Below are 20,672 nucleotides of genomic sequence, written 5' to 3'. Positions count from 1 at the left end.
CTGCTGAGCCACCAGGGAACACGTGTTTGTCTTTTTTTTTCTTTTTTTTTGAGAAAATTGTTAAAAGAGGAAAATTACTTTGTGATTATTTTTCTCTAAAGGATATTTTTTTCTATGTGTGACTGGCCTACTATCCGTATTCTAGAGCAACAGATGTTTACTCATCCATTCGACACACAGCCTAATGCAATGGAAGGATGATCTTTGGAGTCAGACAAACTTGAGTTCAGATACTGGCCCCACCCCTTACTGGCTTTTTAACCCTGAGCAAGTGACTTGCCAGCTCTTAGTTTCTGATTCTGTAAAAGGAAGATAATAATGATATTTTCTACAATACCTGCTATGAGGATTAAATGAGCACATCGCAGGAACTCCTCAAATTTATGGGAAAGCGCTTGTGATCTGTAAATTGCTGCATGAATGCACATAATAATGTTGTGAGCCAGTGGTACAGGAAAGATAAATGTAAAGCCAGCAAACCTGCAACAAGTAACAATTAATCAGAAATTAGGGGAGTTCCTGTTGTAGCTCAGGGGATAACCCAACTGGTATCCATGAGGACTCGGGTTTGATCCCTGGTTTTGCTCAGTGGGTTAAGGATCCAGCGTTGCTGTGAGCTGTGGTATAGCTCAAAGACTTGGCTCAGATCCAGTGCTGCTGTGGCGTAGGCCAGCAGCTGTAGCTCTGTTTCGAACCCTAGGAACTTCTATATGCCGCAGGCGTGGCCTGGAAAAGACAAGAAAATAAAAAAAAAATTAGGTCACGAAACAGCAGAGAAGCAAAAGGAATTTCATAAAGTATCTTTGTTTATGTTAAGAGGAAGTCTGATTTTAGGTGCTTGATACACCTACAAGAAGAAAACAACATTGCCCCTAAACGCAACTATCAGAAATGCTTGGTAAGGAGTTCCCGTCATGCCTCAGTGGAAATGAATGACTGGTATCCATGAGGACGCAGGTTCGATCCCTGGCCTTACTCAGTGGGTTAAGGATCTGGTGTTGCTGTGAGCTGTGGTGTAGGTCGCAGATGTGGCTTGGGTCTGGCGTTGCTGTGGCTGTGGCGTAGGCCGGCAGCTACAGCTCTGATTTGACCCATAGCCTGGGAATCTCCATACGCCGCAGGTGTGGCCCTAAAAAAAAAAAAAAAAAAAGAAATGTTCAGGAAATACCAAATAATATACTCAAAATAAAACCACTGAATATACTGGAATAAATTGAAAGTGAGGTTCATGTGTATACAGAAGCTTTTTTACTGTTAGTTAATTTCATAAATATCATGATGATAAGTAGGAATAGCTACTATTTGTTGACTGTATTTATATCAGGCACTTTACACACATAGCTAATTTAACCCTTATGACAACCTTATAAAATAGGAATTATCACTCCCTTTCCATTGATAAGAAAATAAAAGACCCAAGAGGTGATGCACCTTTCCCAAAGTCATACAGAGCAAACGAGATGGGACAGAAATATAAATCTAATGTTCATTCAAAGAGCAAGTTATTTTGCGCCCCAGATTTTGCCAGCCTCATGAACATTTTTCCTTCTATGCAATATGGTTTGCCTCTGAGCAGTAACCACTTTTTACCCAGTTACAGTTTATCCTTCTGGTCAACGTGGACTTTTACATGTTTATCCAGAAATGCTCTTTCAGCATCATCTTCCTTCAGCTGCCTGTTAGTTCCTGATTCCTCAGCTGAATCCTCTTCACTTCCCTCTTCTTCAGTTCCCCCGATGTCACCTTCCCTTTCCTTCTCTTTTTCATTCTTCTTCTTGGCCTCTTCTTGTTGTTTTCTTTTTTCCATTTCTTCATGCAGTTCTCTCCGTTGCTTCTCTATGTCCTATTTAGAGTGTGGAATTTCAAAATAATTTACAGATGGTATAAACAAAGTTAACTCCCTTTAGGAATGTTTGGCATCTTCCCACACGCTTTAAGATTTCTGGTATGGTGTTTATTTACACACAAGTTTTCACTGTGTGTGGGGTGGAGAGAAATGTGTGAATGTGTGAGTGTGTGTGTGTGTGTGTGAGAGAGAGAGAGAGAGAGAGAGAGAGAGAGATCTGATCATAAATAAAATTGGCCTGGATTCAATAAACATTTCCCAAATGCCTTCAGCACAACTAAGCACGGTGAGAGACATTTGCACATATTTCTATGACTCACAGCAATAGCTGAAGTTAAGTGTTACTAGTCCCAATTTCTAGATGAGGGATATGAGGTTCAGACTGATTAGGTGTCTTGTCCAAGCTGTACAGCTAGTGAGTGGTAGAACTAGCATTAGAAACCAGATTTTGTGGCCCCCGAGTTTGGCCCTCCTTCTGCTATAGCACAGAAAAACAATTTTTATAGAACTCTTTGAATTTGCTTTTGAACTGTAACCAGTTCAAACTTACATTAGGTCAGAAATGGGACTTCTGTGTTCCTTAATGTGTTCATCCAAATTCTAGAATTTGATCTTTACAGCCAGCTTCATAAATTTTTCTACTCAGAAGGGCCTCAAAGAAAGGACAGAATGCAAACTCCTCTAGGGCTTTAATTCTCACCTAGAGAATCTAGGCCAAATAGTCTTTTACCCAGGGAACAAAACTACACTGAGAACCTGCATGCCCAGAAGGCTGGAGACTTTAACAATCCTACTGGGACCAAGGCTTGACTTCTTGTTGTGATTCCCACAGTATTAGGGAGAAAATTTCTTTCTCAGTTGGGTCTTCGTTTTCTTTCTTTTCTTTTTCTTTTTTTGGGCCATACCCGCAGCATATAGAAGTTCCCAGGCTAGGGGTCAAATCAGAGCTGCAGCTCCTGGCCTACACCACAGCCACAGCAACGCCAGATCTGTGACCTACACCACAGCTCATGACAACACTGGATCTTTTAACCCACTGCGCGAGGCCAGGGATGGAATCTGCATCCTCACGGATACTAGCTGGATTCTAAACATGCTGAGCCCCAGCAGGAACTCCAGCTCTTCATTTTATTATGCCTGGAAAGCACTGGCTACAGTTAGTGTCTCTATTTCTCACTTCCGTCTGTGCTCTGCTAATTGGTTTCCTCACTCCACTCTCTACCAAAACAGTTCTTGCCAAAGGTAACCAAAGACCCCAACTCTACCAACTCCTCAAGCCCACTCAGACCTATAACCATCTATTGAGCCATTTTCCTTTCGTTAGACCTCAACCAACTCATGCCTTCACTTTCCTCTTTATTTTTATGTGATTACCCTCTTGGAAATATCCTTGGCTCCCTCACCCTTCCATCCCTTAGTTGGGCAAATCCTCTAAGTCTGGATTTAGGATTAAATCCAACTTGCTACACCCGCATCTAAGCAGAGAAAATGGCTAGAGAAAATAATAAAAACAAACTGATTATTCTCATATTAAACTCATTATAGCTGAACTCAAGTGAGCCCTTAGCGCTAAGTGGTGAGCCTTCTATGTTGCTATGGTGGATTTGCTCTCCTCTCCTTTTCTCCTGGAGCCATGCTGGGCTTTCTCAGAGCTGCTCTGCACTTGGTCATAATTCCTACCCAATCTTTCTTTTCCTCTGTCCTCTCACAGGTGCCTATGCCTCCATCCTCTACCCTGCATCTTTCCCAGGCATTATCCCCAATAAATGGCTTACATTTCTAACACCTTCTTCTTGGTGTCTGCTTCCTAGAGAATCCAACTACATATGCTCCCAGCACCACATCGACCCACCTGCCTGTATTTATTCTTATATAGTCATTCTTCATCCCTGTGATTATGGATGAAATATCCATACTCCTGTAGAAAGCCAACCCATCTTCTGGGCACCGGATCTCATCCACTCTCATGTTCTCTAGGACAGTGCTCCAGAAATTCTCTTTTTTCTCTCCTTTATTGCTTTTCTCTTTATTGTATCATCCCCATTAACATACAAGCAGGCAGAAAAATGTACTATATATAAAAATCTTGACCAACATTTCCCTCTACCTACCATCCTATTCTGTCTAACTTTTTTATAGCAAAACTCCTCAAAAGCCTAGTTTATACTTGCTTTTTCTACTTGTTCTCCTTCCATTCTTTCTTTCTTTTTCTTCTTTTTTGGCCATGCCCAGGGTAGGCAGAAGTTCCCTGGGCCAGGGATAGAACCCACACCACAGCAGTGAGCCAAGCCACAGCAGTAACAATGCTGTGTCTTTAACCTGCTGAGCCACCAGGAACTCCTTTCCATTCTTTTTTGAACCCATTTTTTCCCTATACCTCTCCACTGAAACTGCTCTTCTCAGAGTTGCCCGTGAACTCCATATTACCAAATTCGGTGGTCCGTTCTCAGTCCTCATCTTTCTTGACCATTTGACACAAATGACCACTGTTTTTCCCCTTAAAACACTTTCTTCACTTGGCCTACAGGATACTGTCCCAGTTCTCTTCCAACCTTGCTGGCTACTCTTTCTCCTTTCTGTGCCGGTTCTACGTTATCTCCCTCATCTCGAAATATAGAAAAATATATACCCACTCCTTATGAGATTTCATCCAGCTTCATGGGGCTTTAAGTATTACGCATAGAACGTTGACTCACAAATTTATATCTCTTATTCAGACTATATCCAATGGCCTCATTGGCATGTGGACTTCTAAGAATCATATCTGATTTAACAATTATGTAATTTATTTCTCTCCCCACTCTTACCCCAAATTTATTTCTTCCTTGTTCTTCCCTATCTTAATAACTCCATCCTTCTGATCACTGGGGTCAAAATCCTTGGAGCCATCTCTGTTTGCTCTCACTCATGTTTTATATCACTCCTGTGGCTTTTGCCTTTACAATGGATCTAGAATCTGAGCATTTCTCCCTCTCTATCACTACTACCTGTTCCGGTCTTTGTTCCACCACAGTATTTTTTTTTTTTTTTTTTTTTGCTATAGTCCTTTGCAACACAGCAGCCAGAATAACATCTTAATCTCTGAACCGGTTCATGTCAAACCTTTGCTAAAAATGGCTCTGATGGCTCCCCATTTTATTCAGAAATGGCCCCAACTGCTCTCATTCTTTCTCACTCAGCTCTAGTTACACTGCCCTTCTTATTCTTTCTTGGACAAGCAGATTAGGCTAATACTTCAGGAACTTGGCATTTTCTATTCTCTCTACCAGAATGCTTTTTTTTCCTGGACACCTGTGGTTTTTGCTCCTTTCTTTTCCTAAATCTCTTCAATGTTACCTATTCACCAAGGTCTCTCCTGACCAAAGAGCAAAACCCCCATGTTCACAGCCTACTCTACTGCTGTACTGTTCTCTGTAGCTTACCTCACTTATATATATGCACTTCTTTATATGCTTCCTGTCGGTCTCCGCTGACTGAATATAAGCCCCATGAGGGCAGAAATGTCTCTGTTTTATTTCACTGGTATATCCCCCCCCCACTACAACAGTGTTTTGAACAAGCACTCAACAAAATATTTGCCAAGTGAATATATAAGTTATTAATAATAAGTACCATGTATTGAACACTTATGCTATGCTAGGAACTTGTAACTGTTATCATCACCCCCAATTTATAGATGAGGAGACTGAAGATCAGAGAGGTTAAATAACTTGCCCAAGGTCATACAGCTGGTAAGTAATGGAGCCTGGATTTGAACTAAGCAATGTAGCTCTAAAACTCATGTTCCTAAACAATATGCATTATTTCTTTAATAAAATAATATTAGACGATAAGCTCAAAGTAAAAGAAAAACAAAAAAACAAAACGAAACCCCTAGGAGTTCCCATTGTGGCTCAGATACAAGTTGACTCGTATCCATGAGGACACAGGTTCGATCCCTGGGCCCACTCAGTGGGTTAAGGATCCAGCGTTGCCATGAGCTGTGTGTGGAGTAGGTTGCAGACGAAGCTTGGATCCTACATTGCTGTGGCTATGGTGTAGGCCAGCAGCTGTAGCTCTGATTTGACCCCTAGCCTAAACTTCCATATGCCTTGGGTGTGGCCCTAAAAAAACAAAACAAAAAAACAAAAAAAAAAAAACTAAAACGTGTAAAAAAGTCTAATTTTTGTTTTTTCCATGATGACTACATCAATGCTTCTCTGAAAATATTAAAATATCAAAGTTCTCTCAAAAATTTCTTTTAAATGCCTACGCTTTGCTGGTGCTCTAAGCATTAGCTTAGTCTGCCTTTTGGGTAATCAAGCACTGGTCACAAACCTATTTGAATGGCCCTTCCTACAGAACCAGGACGTCTGGATGAAGGATGACGCCACTGAGAAGGCTTTGCCACAAAGCCCTACTTTGTCACAAGTACCCCTCCGCCCATAAAACAGTTCTAGGAGAGCAGGGAAGCTGGTAAACAGCACCAATACCTTCCTTCCTTTTCCAAGTCTTCCTTCAGAAGTGGGTTCAGTGATTCCCTTCCAGATCACACACTGTAAGCAGCGATTGTGACACAGAAGGAATGTGAATTCTAATTCGACAAGTTAAAAGTTGTTTGTGACCTTGCACAGTTTATATATACTCTCTGAATCTCAGTTCCTACATCTGAAAAATGGGAATAATAATATGTCTTGCTGGGGAGTTCCCATTGTGGCTCAGTGGCAACAAACCTGACTAGCATCCATGAGGACGTGGGTTCAATCCCTGGCCTCACACCATGGGTTAAGGATCTGGTGTTGCTATGAGCTGTGGTATAAGTCATAGATGTAGCTTGGATCCTGTGTTGCTGTGGATGTGGTGTATGCTGGTAGCTGTAGGTCTGATTAGATCCCTAGCCTGGGAACTTCCATATGCCTCGAATGCAGTCCTAAAAAGCAAAGCAAAAAATGTGTGTGTGTGTGTGTGTGTGTGTGTGTGTGTGTGTGTGTCTTGGGTTGTTTTAAGGGCTAAGTGGGAAGACTTGGAAAGTGTTCACAGAGTCAAGTGCAAGATTGTAAATGTCCAAGGAGTCCTTTATCCTGACTCTCAGGGCCATGTAACCAGCAAATGAGACAGCGACTGGGAGACCAATTTTTAAAAGGCAAAGAACAGTGCATAACTGAGGAGTCAGACATGTGGAACTCAGGGCGGGTGGGGAATCTTACTTTTCTTATTCCTTGGGTCTTATTTCCAACCACTTCCGCAAACTTTTCATCATTTGTAAGAAGGAAATTGTCAAAGATGCTTCCTGATTTCACCTGTTGAAATGAAAACAATGGGATTATTACAACTAGGCTGAAGGACTTTAAAAAATCAACTGGAAGCTTTGTTGAATGCAAATTCCCAGGCCAAAGGCCCAGAGATTTTAATCAATAATTGAGGTGCAGTGAGGAAATACAAAGATGATTAATAATACAGAGGATCAGAATGCTGTACTGCCTTAGCTGATCTGCTCTAGAAAGAAGTTAATTTGTTTCTCAAGGTTCTGTGCTCCCCAAGCCTCTGACCACTATTTTAGAGGACTGTGCAGAAATTTTCATCACTCTGCTAGGCTCCAAGATGCCGCCCAGTGGTTCTTGTCACAGCTCACACTGACAACATCTACCCCAGCTGCCACATATAGATGCCCTTTTTAAAGTTATCTCCTTAATATAATCAGAAAAACTAAAAGAATATAGGGAAAAGAAAAGGTTTGACAAGAAGTAAAGCACAACTTAGATTCTCTACTATATTTCTCTATTTTCTCAAGATATTTATTTAATATTTACAAATAAAGAAAAAAGATGAATTAAGTCAACGACAAATAGTAAGTTCAGTGTTTACTGATTTAATGATGAAGGAACAGAATAGAAAGAGCAGAAGTCATCGAGTCAGACAGACCAGCTCAACTACATACTAGCTGTGTGACTTTGGGGAAGTTGCTCAACTCCTCTGAGTCCATTCCCTCATAACTAAAGTATTAAAAATAACTCCCTCGCAGTGTTGTCACCGGCATTAGAAATAATACATGTAAAGCACAGTGTCTAGCAAATAACAGTCATTCAATAAGTTGTAACAGTTATTATCATAACTTTTCAGTATCTAGATATGTTTCAAAAGAAGCAAAAGGAAGTTCACTGTGGATTTTTTTACTTTAGCACTATGTTAAATAAATCAACAAGTTAATTGACCAAGAGAAAGTTTGCAGCATGAGCAATCATGTGTCCCTTCCCCAGGTTTTGAAAAATGTTTTGTTTTGTTTGACCTTTTAAATAAGAAAGACTTTTATGTGGCTCACATCATCCCACCAACACTGCCTTTAGCAGAAAAATAAATGACAAAATAGTACGTTGAGTAGAGATTGTTATTTTTCCCATGAGCCATTTTAAAACTTGGTTTTAATAATTCCTTAAGCAATTAAATGTTTCTTCTTTACCTTTGGGATTGTTTCCTCTTTTGAGTTATCAGCAGTCTTGGCTAGAGAATTGCTCAGGTGCTGGCTCTTCCATTTTTCGTACTCTGATGAGAAATGTTTTTAATGTCCCCTGTTCTCTTTGGTGCCCCCTCCCCCATCCCACTTACACCAAACTCGAGGCTCTGCCTAGAACTGAGAATCAGGATCTTCCTAAAACTCAATAGCCAAGTGACTTGGTCTACGCATATCCTCTCTGTGTCTCCATGTTTTTATCTGGAAGGTGGAGAAAATGTCATTTCCCTGCTTTCTTCATACAGTTCTCAGAAGAAAAGAACAAGTGAGAAAGAGCTTTGTGAGACTGTAAAGTCTGTAGAAGTTTTGCTTTTCAGGGGCACACTCATGGCATGTGGAAGTTCCCAGGCTAGGGGTCAAATTGGAGCTGCAGCTGCTGGCCTACACCACAGCCACAGTAGCTCATGATCTGAGCCACGTCTGTGACCCACGCCAGAGCTCACAGCAATGCTGGATCCTTAACCCACTGAGCGAGGCCAGGGATTGAACGTGCATCCTCACATATACTTGTCAGGTTCATTACCACTGAGCTACAACAGGAACTCAAAAGCCTGTAAAAGTTAATTCACTGAAAGTTACCTGCTTACCTGTGATACCCTACTTGAATCATAAAATAGAAAGAGTACAGGTTTGGGCACTTCTAGCTACAGGATCTTGATAAGTCAAGTCACCTCTGAGCCTCCCCACCTCCTGATCAGTAAAACAGAGATGATACGTCTCACCATACAGCCTCACAGGGCTGTGACACAAATCATATGACCTAAGGAATGTCAATGTGCTTTGCGTTAGAGCTGGGCTGTCCTCTTTGCATTTTGTGTCACTGTTCCTTCAAAGATCATAAAGAGTCCTAAAGCAAAGAGAAAGAATTTTCTTTGTTCACTGCCTTCTCCTCCTAGCCTCCGTCCCAATGAAAGAATGCAGTTCCTTCTGCCTAAGGGAAAATAAAAGGAAAGGAAAGGACAGCAAAAGAAAAGGGATTGTGTATGGAAATGTCAAAACGGACAGCAGGATGGGTCAGGGACTAAGCAGGAAGCTAGCTAGACTAGCTAGACCAGCTAGCTAGACTAGGACCTGATCAGGAGGGCAATGGACTCCCAGAGAAAGCTGGAATCCCAGGCTTGGAAATTCCCACCCATCTCTAAGCTGAGAGTCACTAGGCTTTTTTGATAAGGTGCTGGGACCCCGTAATAAACTGGATGTGCCGGCTGGCTGAGTAGGTAGGGTGGAGTAGCACTTGTGAGTGCCAGACTCAATTAGAACTTGAAAGGAAAGGATTCCTGCAAGGGTGAGGTCAGCATGGCACAGAACTGTGTCGCAAGAGGAAAGAAAAGATAAAAGAGATAATCCTGGAGTCTGAGAAATGCAGTCTCTCAGGCTTCATCCCAGACCTGCTGAATTAGAATCTGTATTTTATTAAGCTCCTGAGTGATGTACGTGCCTGTTAAAGTTTGAGAAGCACTCCTTCAGCATGGTTTAAATTCTCAAACAGAAAGCTTTGCCTACTTGAGGAGGAAGATAGAATGCAGAGTGATTAGTGCCAAATAATTTTAAAATTTTGTAGATGAACAAAGATACAGTTTATAGTGGGTGCCTTAATGTTATCAGTGGAAAAAGAAAACCAATGCATTTCAAGGGAACAATCAGATTAGGCATATTAATACGACCACATATTTTTACAAGATGTAAAAAGTTCCCATAATTTATTAAAAAGGGATAACTGAAAAAAAGGAGAGATAACCATGGGAACTTGTACCTCAAACCTGGGCCTCCGCAGTGACCCTGCAGTCAGATTCTTAACTTACAGTGCCACAGCAGGATCTCCCTGGGGATTTTGATATTTCAAAGTTTTACCACACCTTTGATTTCCTTTTATTTCCAGAACCCCACAACATTCATATAGGATGGGCCTGGCAGTATAAAGTATTAGAACCCTGAATCTAGCCTCAGAAAAGTCTGATTCTGGAGTTTCCATTGTGGCTCAGTGGTTAATGAACCTGACTAGCATCCACGAGGATGCAGGTTCGATCCCTGGCCTTGCTCAGTGGGTTAAGGATCTGGTGTTGCTGTGAGCTGTGGTGTAGATCACCAATGCGGCTCAGATCCGGTGTTGCTGTGGCTGTGGTGTAGGCTGGCAGCTGCAGTTCTGATTGGACCCCTAGCCTGGAGACCTCCATATGCCATAGGTATGGCCCTAAAATGACAAAAGACAAAAGACAAAAAAAAAAAGAAAAAAAAAAAGAAGAAAGAAAAGCCTGACTCAAATTCTAGTTTTTCTGCTGACCAGACGTGTCTTCGGGCAAATTAGCTAACTTTTCTGAATATCAGTTTTCACATTTATAAATAAAAAATTTCATTTGCGGTCTCTGAAACAATGTTTGGGACATGGCAGAGACTCAATCAATTTTAGCTACGAAAATTACTAGAGTATATAAAATCAGCCCCATTTTAAAGATGAGCAGTTTGAAATTTAGAAAGATCAAGACTCATTCAAGTCGTTATAATTTCCAGCCTGGAGCTCTTTCTACTTTGTGGAAGCTTTAGAGGAATTGTTGTTCAGTGGCTCGGAGCCCAGAGAACTTTACCTGCCAAAGGTCCAGGCCGAGGACACTGATGTTGTAATAGTGACAAATGGTGGGATCAGGCTTATATTTAGGGTTGTCTATTTCTGGATGAATCCATTCCCCCTGGTAATTGGGATTGTCAATGATCTGGGGTTTCCATTGTCCCTAAGCAAAGAACCAGAGTAAGTGTGGTATTAGTATTTTTTCATTCTTCACATGCAGTCAGAAAGGCCAATCGATTTATAAAGATAGTTGTGTATTAGGCATAAGGATTCAGAGCAGGATATCTGGGGCTTCCTTCCCCTTCTTTGAATTGAGTTGATGCTGATGACTCTTCCCAAGATCCCTTTTCTACCCAGAGGAACCCAAACGAGGTGGCAGAAACCCATTCTGAGCCTGGTACCTGCTCTCTGCAAAAGTTTTGTCTATGGAGTTCAGAAAGTTTAGCTTCAGGGAACACCACTAAGGATTCTGCACTGGGGGCCATTCTCTTCCCTGAAAGCAGCACAGGAAACTGTGGCCAAATAAAAACCATGCTTGCTTCAGTCAGTTTTACCTCCGGGCCATTTAAGAGTTGATTCCTTAATTAGCTCCCTCTCGCTCCTGACGGGAGGTCAGGACTTAGCTAAAGAAGCTCCTCCCCTCCCCCCAACACCTTTCGGCTCACTCATGTCTCACCCTTCCCCTTTTGGGACCACCTCTGCGACTTCTGGTTCCTGACCCAGACCCATTTCCTGTTTTGACAATGTTCCTTTGGATGCTTTCCAGCACTCTGCACAAACCCCTTGCCTGGATCTCTGCTTCTGAGCATCCACCTCGACCAGCCCACCTTCTCCCAGATGGGCACAGCTCTGAGAGCGGGGTCTGGATGTGGCTCCTTAGAGAAGGAGCTGGGGAAAAGGAGGAGGAGACTACAGGACCTCAGTGTTTCCGTCCTGTAAATGAACATTTACATCCCTCCTGCCTTATCTCTTACACCAACTGGAAGGGGAGGCTGCTCACCTTATACTTCAGGTTTGGTATCAGAGGCCCTTCCCACTCCCCATCCATTGCCTCATTCCAGTCCTCTGGCTTTTTGGCATTCGGGTCTGGGATGAATTCAGTCTTCCCGGTCCTAAAACAAAATGTTCCTCCATGAGGATGGGGAGGGGGCGGGGAATGGAATGAAACTGGGGTCCAGAGTACAGCTGGGTTGGACCTGCTACCCTACCCCTGCCCCCCTCTGGTCCTCACCCCTAGGAAAGCCCAGCTCAGGACTGCAGACAAATCCAAGACACCCAGCAAAGAAAAAGACTTCCATCAACTCCAGCCTCTCTGCAAATTCCCTATCCTTCTGACCTTGAGAATTCTGAGTTCAAATAAGACGGGAATTTCCCTTATCTTTGGAACTCTCTTGTCCCCAGTCATGCGCCCCTATTCTCAGAACAAGCCTTCTAGCCTGGGTCTGTCTTCCTGAAGGCCTCTCTTAGTGACCCGCCTTGTACCCCAGGGTGCTCCCTGACCTGGATCAGTCCTCCCTTGCACCCCAAGTCCTTTCTATCTCCTAAAACAGTGCTCCAAGTCACTGCCGACTCCAACTTTCATTATTTCCTCTGCTGTGGAGCCTCCAAAGTTTTGCTCTGTCTACCTGGCAGTTCACCTTGGTGCTGGCCATTTGCCCAGACTGACCAAAGGCTTCAATGTCAAGTGCACTAGACTCAGAGTCCTGCCTCAGTATTGCGAATTGCAGAGCTCCCTGGCCCCTGGGCTGTTTCAGCTGCTTCGCGGTTCCTGAGACATTAACAGTCAGCATCCGATTCTGGGGGTTACAGTTTTGATAGAGCCCAGACTAACTATCGAGTTTCTACCTTTTCTAGGACGACTGAACAGGGAGCACAGCGGCCTGCAGCCTCTCTCCTCTCCCCCAGGCCTTGAGCCAATCCTGACTACCTCAGATACACAGTCCTCACCAGGAGGCTGCTCTGAGCCTGCCTGCCAGCCTGGAAATAACCTAGTCTCTCCTTTTCCTGTTGCTGAAGGTCCAGATACTGCCCAATCACCTGCTTTAATTCCCTGACTATACTCCCTGCCCCTGGAATTGGAGCCCACTGAGTCTCCCTACACATGGCTGGCCCGCTGGCCACCTCTCTGCAGGCTTCTCCTTAGTGAATGGATTCTCGCTGCTGGGTGCCCTGCTGCTCCATGCTTAACTCTGAGCATCTTTTCTTCATCAGGCTGAATCTGCCCTGACCTGTGAAGCAGCAGCACAGCAGGGGAAGTCCTCCAGGGCCTGGCTCCAACAGACCATTCCAACTTATTCCAACCACTCTCTACCTTGAATTTTTTTTAAATCAGGGCTTTCTATCCTTTTTTATTTTAACTCAGTGAGTTTTATTGTATTTATAGTTGTGGGATGATCATCACAACCCAATTTTACAGCGTTTCCATCCTAAATCCCCAGCCCACCCATCCCTCCCCCACAACCTGTCTCCTTGGGAAACCATAAGTTTTTGAAAATCTGTGAGTCAGTATCTGTTCTGCAAAGAAGTTCACTGTGTCCTTTTTAAAAAGATTCCACATATAAGTGATAGCACATGACGTTTGTGTCTCACTAACTGCACTTAGCATGACAATTTCTAGGTCCATCCATGTTGCTTTATTGAATTTTATGCTCCCCAAACACTAAATTGCTACTTCTTTACATAACCAGTTACTTTCACCTAACTGTTCCACCTTTATTCCTGCTGTTCTCAGTCTCTGCAATGTCTTTCTTCCAACTCAATTTCCATTGCTCTAATGAATTCACTGTTTGAAATTCAGTACATGGGAGTTCCCGTTGTGGCTCAGTGGTTAACAAATCCGACTAGGAACTGTGAGGTTGCGGGTTCGATCCCTGGCCTTGCTCAGTGGGTTAAAGACCCGGCATTGCTGTGAGCTGTGGTGTAGGTTGCAGACACGGCTCGGATCCCACATCGCTGTGGCTCTGGTGAAGGCCAGTAGCTACAGCTCCGATTAGACCCCTAGCCTGGGAACCTCCACATGCCACAAGTGCAGCCCTAGAAAGACCAAAAAAAAAAAAAAAGAGAGAGAGAAATTCAGTACATGGCTAATATATAAATGCCATATATTAAGGGCTTATTATGTAGTCATTTAATCTTCACAACAACCTTCACCCATAGATACTATAATACCCCCTGCTAAGTAACTGACTTTCATAATAGCAGTTGTGCTCCTTGCTCAAGGTCTGTTTATAGGCGGCGTTTCATGGTTAGTAAATGGTGGACCTCAGATACAAACCTGTATCTGTCTGACTCCATATTTCCAACCCCAAGGTTAACCCAGTCCTCATTGCCTCTTCCTTCCCAGACCACCAGCTGCACCCCAGCTCGGACTGGGTTAGAAGCCTGTTTGGGGCTCCCAAAGGATTTGGCTTCCCTTTTACCACTAATTACACAGTGTGACCTTCATCTGGGTACTTGCCTGCATTCCTCACTAGACTCTGAATCCCAGGAGGATTCTCGGTCCCTGGATTGTTCTCTTCATAGCTCTATCCAGTGCAGCCTTCCAGTGAGTGTTAATAAATCAGTGAGTATACCCCATATATTTCCCATATTAATAACTTTGCAGTCAAAGAGATACAGGTTCAAATGTTGGTGCTAAAGTATGTGTGCTCGGGCAAGTCACTTCATTTTCTAAGCATCAGTTTCCTTATCTTCATGGAAGCTGCCCGAAGAAGCAACAGAACCTCAGCAAAAGTGAGGTGCTTCCCTATTCCCTCCATGACTCTTTGATACCGATACTTAGCCGGACCCCTCCTTGAGGGATTGATGTCCCTGGTTTCTGCTCCATTGTTCCCAGCCTCCTTGGTCCAACCTCACAGCTGAGACCCCCACCTGCTTCCCAAACACCCTCTGACCTCAGGTTTCTTATCTTCAGGATCCTCTACTTGCAGACGTTCATCCATTTCCTTGGTTTCTGGGCATAGGGGTCTTTGATCTTCCTGGGAGGCAAGAAGGCCCAGTCATCCTCCAGATCCCCAGCTGCTACTTGCTGGTTGTCTATTTTGACCTCATAAGTAGCATTAGGGTGAATAATCAGAGTGTACAGGTGAGTGTCTTTATGATCTAGAAAGGGAAGGAGGATTATTTCAGTTCCCTATTGGACCTCAAGCACTAAATGCATGACCTGAAACAGACAATCAGCTCCTGAATGCCACCTCCCATATGTTCACAAACATTCTTTACCACATCCCTCGTCCCATTTCTCTGGGAAAGAGACTTAGGGTCTCATTCTCCTAAGTAGACACTCCCCTGGGCTCCCCCAGCTCCCATCCTTCCCTCCATCACAGCAATGGTCAATCCCTGATTTTGTCTGTTTTACTGTCTGTCCCACCAGGCTCTGAGTTTCTCAACAGTGGGATCATGTCTGATTCATCCAATGTATCTGCAGGTTCCAGGACAAGGCCTACTCTGAGGAGGATCCCAGGGAGCCCATGAATGTATAGCCCCGGTACAGTCCTGTTAGGAAAGGACCTTGCCCGGAACATAAGTTCTCCTTTGACCCAGGACCTAGGGGCTTCATTAGACTCAGTCTCTACCTCTCTCTTCTGCTCTAGTTGTGCCAAATTTCTTGCAGTGCCACTCTTTCTAAAGTCTTCTTGACGTTTCTCATGTGATTACCTCTTTCAGTAGCTCAATCCTCCCTAAAATTGTCACCTTCCTTTACAAGGCTAATTATTCATGGTCATGATTCAAACCTTGGCACAGGGGAAACCTCTATGAAACATTTCTTAAGCCACCAGTTTGGGTCAGGGGCTTCCTCTGTGCTCCTAGAGCCTAGTTATACTAGGCAGTCATTCTCCTTTGCTTGACTCTTACCTTCACTGGATTCTGAGTTCTGTGAAGTCAGAGGCCATGCCTGGATCACTCTAGCCCCAGCCTAAGGCCCAGCACAGAGCTGACATTCAGTGATTTCCTATCGAGCTGCTGATGAAATCCAGCCACTATCCTCCGGCCAACCTAGATCTCTCTAACCCCGATGTTACTAGGTAAACTCACCACCCACTTCTAAGTGCAGCACTCCCCACCTGCCCTATCTCTTCCAACATCTAGCAGTGGGAAACCAAGCCATGCTGAGCATTGTTCTAAGAGACAAACTTATATGACTTCCTCAGCTTTCAGATCAATTGCATCTATGTGAACTCCTATACTTTAGAGCACTTCCCTAAGTCAGTTTTCTAATCTGCAAAATGGAGATGATAGGATTGAATTTATAAGGTCTTTGAAAGGATTAAATCCGATAACATATACAAAATGGTTATCCTCCCTTGAGGTTGAGGACCAGCCCGCACACTCACCCTGCACTTGATAGTCTTGTTGTTCTCATGGTATTTCCCTTGATAGCAAAGGATGACTCCTACTTTGTTGTTGCCAAAGCCACAGATGTCAAGGCCTGGAAATTAAATCCCAATGCATGGGTTTTTTTTTTTTTTGTCTTTTTTTGTCTTTTTGTCTTTTTGCCATTTTGCCATTTCTTGGGCTGCTCCCGTGGCATATGGAGGTTCCCAGGCCAGGGGTTGAATCGGAGCTGTAGCCGCCGGCCTACACCAGAGCCACAGCAACGCAGGATCCAAGCCGTGTCTGCAACCTACACCACAGCTCACAGCAACGCCGGATCGTTAACCCACTGAGCAAGGCCAGGGATCAAACCCACAACCTCATGGTTCCTAGTCGGATTCGTTAACCACTGTGCCATGACGGGAACTCCCCAGTGCATGGTTTTATACCACTTTTAGGCAGTCATCCTGTCCTGTGGCCAAGACAGACATAGTCTGTGTAATCATCAGGGTCCCAGTAGGAAATAGATAGCACACAAATATTTAGGAATATTTGAGGAGAATTTAATAAAGGGATTATTTTAAATGGTAGGAGCAGGGCACTGAGAAAATATAAGGAATAGTGCTATGCTCTGGACCAGCAGCAGTAGGGCTATTCCTGTCCCTAGGTTTGAAGGGCCCAGGAGAAGGGGTGGTTACCAGAGCCCAGAAGAGAGAGTCCTGCAGAGAGGGCATCCAGGAGAGAAGCTGTGACTTTAAGTCAAGGGACACAAGTCTCCTCCCTCGCTGCTATCTTCTGCCAGGGCTCCCGTTGACCAAACCAAACTTGAGGCCCCTTCTACGCCAGGTACTTTATACCACGCCACTGAATTCTCACAACAAGTAGGTATTACCCTCTCTGCTTTTAGCTGGGAAAATTGTGGCTCAGGAAAGTTAAGCAACTTGCAAAAAGCCCAACAGTTAATAATTAGCATTGCTGGGATCTAAACCCAAGCCTACCTAGAAATAGAGCCTGCAGCTCTTTCTGCCTTGTGAAAACTTTAGAGGAAACTGTTGATCTGTGACTCTGAGCCCAGACAACCTAACCTGATAAAGGTCCAAAAAATAGGTTTTAACCTAGTTTTTCAACCTAAATTCCCACATTCTTGCTCTCTCTCTCTCACACACACACACACACAATGTGCTCTGGCCACACTAGTCTCATCATTTTTCTACCTGCGTTTGAATTTCATGGCTCTGAGATTTTGTACGTGCAGTTTCCTTTGCCCTCATTACATTTCTTCCATTTCCTTTTCTGCTTATTAAAATCCAACCTATTCCTCAAAGAATAATTAATACCTTTTCCAAAAAGCCCCAGTTGGACTAAGTCATGCTATCTTTTGCGATCTCATAGAATCTCATCAATATCTTTTTTCAATATCTTTTTTAAAGTATGTCTTTCTTTCTTTTAAAAAAAAATGATTCATATACCTGTGTCCCCACAAAAGAGAAGGCAATAGGGTAGAGTAGAAAAAGCCCAGGCTTTACAGCCAGACAGACTGAATTCAAAATACCTTGGGCAAATTTCTGGCCTTTGTTTTCTCATCTGTAAATGGAGATGATAACAGCCCAAACTTGTTGGGTTGTTTGAGCATCAAATAAATGAAAAGAAAAAAATCACATTAAAAAAACCCCTATTTATAATTTCCCTACGACAACCATCACGTACATATAATTTCCTCGGAGAAGGGTGGATTCTGGAGAAAACAGAGATGAGCAGACACACATTTTAGACCCGCAGAGTGCTGTAGTGGTCTGTACAAGAGAGGGATTGAAGATAAGAAAAGAGATAAATAAGAAAGAGAGTTGAGGGAGAAGAGAAGAAAAAGGGTGAAGCCGCTGAGGAGGAGGATTTTGGTGAGGGCTTGAAGAGAGAGATATGAAGCTTCTTGGAAAAAGATAAAAAAATATTAAAATTTTAAGGAAATGTGGCTGTATGATGTGGTTTAATCCTTTCCTCTAAATTTGTGCAAAAACAGTCAGTAAAGTCCACATTCTTCATCAGTGATTTGGGAGTTGAATTAACTGCTGTTGTTTCTTGGGTTTGGGTTTTGCTTTTTTTTGTTGTTGTTGTTTTGTTTTGTTTTTTGCTTTTTGGTTTTTTTGTTCATTTGTTTTTGCTGTTGTTTTTTGCCTCTGCCCACAGCATGTGGAAATTTTTGGGCCAGGGATCAAACCCATGCCATAGCAGCAACCCAAGCCACTGCAGCTGACAATGCTGGATCCATAGCCCACATGCCATTTCTTGAGTTTTTTCATCTCCACCACGTTGTAACTGTGCTTAGGGTAGGAGCTAAGTAAGAGCTGGCCTGTACCCAAGGAGGCCTAGTGACATCCTGAGGTTACAGATGCAACACTCTGGATGCACTACAGATGTTCAAAATGGGTGACTTCCCTGACCTTCCATGCCTCTCTCCCTGAAGGCAGGAACCTCCTTCAGCGCACAATGCCTTATTGTAGGAGGGACATTTGAGGGTATCTATAGGTTCTGATCCCAGGAACTAGGGAATGTCCTTCTGTACTACAGTCTTGTTAATACCATGTGACGTCCACCTCTGTTCTATTTATATTAACATTTAGGTTTAGAGCTGCTTCTCTCAAGTCTTTGAAGAGTCTTACTGCGGAGGGAAGTAGAGCCATCACACTAGAAACTTGCTGTTCCAGGCCCCTCTGAGCCGTTTCTACAACTACAGTGGCTCTCATTAAGACCTCATGGGGAAAAAAAAAAATGAGTTCCCGTCATGGCTCAGTGGTTAACGAACTCAACTAGCATCCACGAGGATATGGGTTAGATCCCTGGCCTTGCTCAGTGGGTTAAGGATCTGGTGTAGGTCGCAGACATGGCTCAGATCCTATGTTTCTGTGGCTGTGATGTAGGCCAGCGGCTACAGCTCAGATTGGACCCCTAGCCTGGGAACCTCCATATGCCATGGGTGTGGCCCTAAAAAGACAAAAAGACAAAAAAAAAAAAAAAAAGACTTCATGGGGCTGATAGCGACTGCCATCAAAGAGCTTACCAAACATGATGTAATACTCAGAGTGCATATCCTCCTGGTTCAAGGTGTCAGGAAAGAGTTTCACATACCTGCCACCACAATCAATGCCTTGCTCATATTTTACTGAAAACTGAACCACCAAGGTCTCGTTCTCATTGCTGAATGGTTGAGAGGGCATAAAACTTGGCATCTTCGCTGGTCTGGAGACCTAAGAGCACAGAATCTTTAGGCTTAAATACCCTAAAAGCAGCCAGAGAATCCCAGCACTTGCTCTCACTAATTTCTGGTACTTTCTCACACAACAACTTCGTGCCAAGTGCTATGCTAGATGCTTTACACACATCTTAGTCAAGCCTCGGAGCAACCCTGCAAAACAGGTATTATTTTCACTTTTACAAATTGGGAATCTGAGTCATGGGAAGGTGAAGTGACCTGCCTAGGGCCACATGGCTAGTGAGGAACTAAACCAGGATTTTTTGGAGGGCTGCACCTGCAGCATGTGGAAGTTCCTGGGCCAGGAACCCTAGCCACAGCACTGACAATGCCAGATCCTTAAGAGGCTGTACCACAAGAGAACTCTTCAACTGGGATTTTTAAGCCATGTCTGTCTAATTCTTTCTTTCCCTTATAAACACTGCCTCTGATTTTCAAGAGGTACTTAAATATTGTTCTGAAGATTTATAGAACAAAGCTTTGTTTCTTCTGAGACTCCCTGGGTAGCTAGAGTTGGGCTCTGCCATGCACAACTGCTGTGGTAGGAAGAGGCCCAGCACGGCCTCTTAGAATAAGTAATAAACATTGCTAACCCTTATTGATCACTTCCTCTTTACCAGGAAACATAGTTCATTCAGATGCATTGCTGCCCTTAATCCTCATAATAACCTCATAAGGTGGGCCCTACTAGTAGCTCTACTTTATCATGAAATCACTGAGACTATTTCACTTGTCCAGAATCACACGACCAGTCTAACTGCAGAGTCCCCAACCTGAAACTTCATCACCTCCTCCAGAGAGCATCATAGCCGTAAGGGGTCTTAGAGCCTTTCTAGTCTAACTACATTACTTTATAGAGGAGAAAACTAAGACCCAGAGAGGGAAAGTTACTTATCTAAGATCACACAGTCACAAGTGACAGACACACAAGCCAAGTGTCCAGACTTCCACGTGAGTGATCTTTCCATTATTCTAAGCTGCTGACCAGCTTTATGGTTATGGCTCTGTCACTTAAACTCTCTGAGTCTCAGCTTCCTCATCAGCAAAGTGTGGATAATTAATTAATCAGACCCCAGAGGGTTCTTGCGAAAGTCAAGTAGGTAAGAGATGTGAGAAGAACTTTGTAAACTGTCAGTATAAAAAGCAAGGGACTATGATTATTCACGCTTAGTGAGAGTTCTTCCTTCATGATCTCATAGCTCTTTGTACTTCCCTG

The 20,672-nt window shown here is 43.4% G+C and overlaps 1 protein-coding gene across 1 annotated transcript; it reads right to left on the bottom strand.

Annotated features, from left to right (window-relative positions):
• LOC100736720 (calreticulin-like) lies at positions 8-19,433 on the bottom strand. Its single transcript, XM_021097626.1, has 8 exons — positions 19,265-19,433; positions 14,921-14,997; positions 14,790-14,815; positions 11,897-12,008; positions 10,916-11,059; positions 7,033-7,125; positions 1,631-1,843; positions 8-480 (listed from the first exon to the last, which is right to left on the bottom strand). Exons 1-8 carry the CDS (start codon positions 19,431-19,433, stop codon positions 382-384), a joined length of 933 nt encoding a protein of 310 aa, XP_020953285.1. The 3' UTR covers positions 8-381.

The sequence above is a fragment of the Sus scrofa genome, chromosome 6 (genome assembly GCF_000003025.6).
Source record: "Sus scrofa isolate TJ Tabasco breed Duroc chromosome 6, Sscrofa11.1, whole genome shotgun sequence".
Lineage (NCBI taxonomy): Eukaryota > Metazoa > Chordata > Mammalia > Artiodactyla > Suidae > Sus > Sus scrofa.
This window is presented reverse-complemented; position numbering and strand designations above follow the sequence as displayed.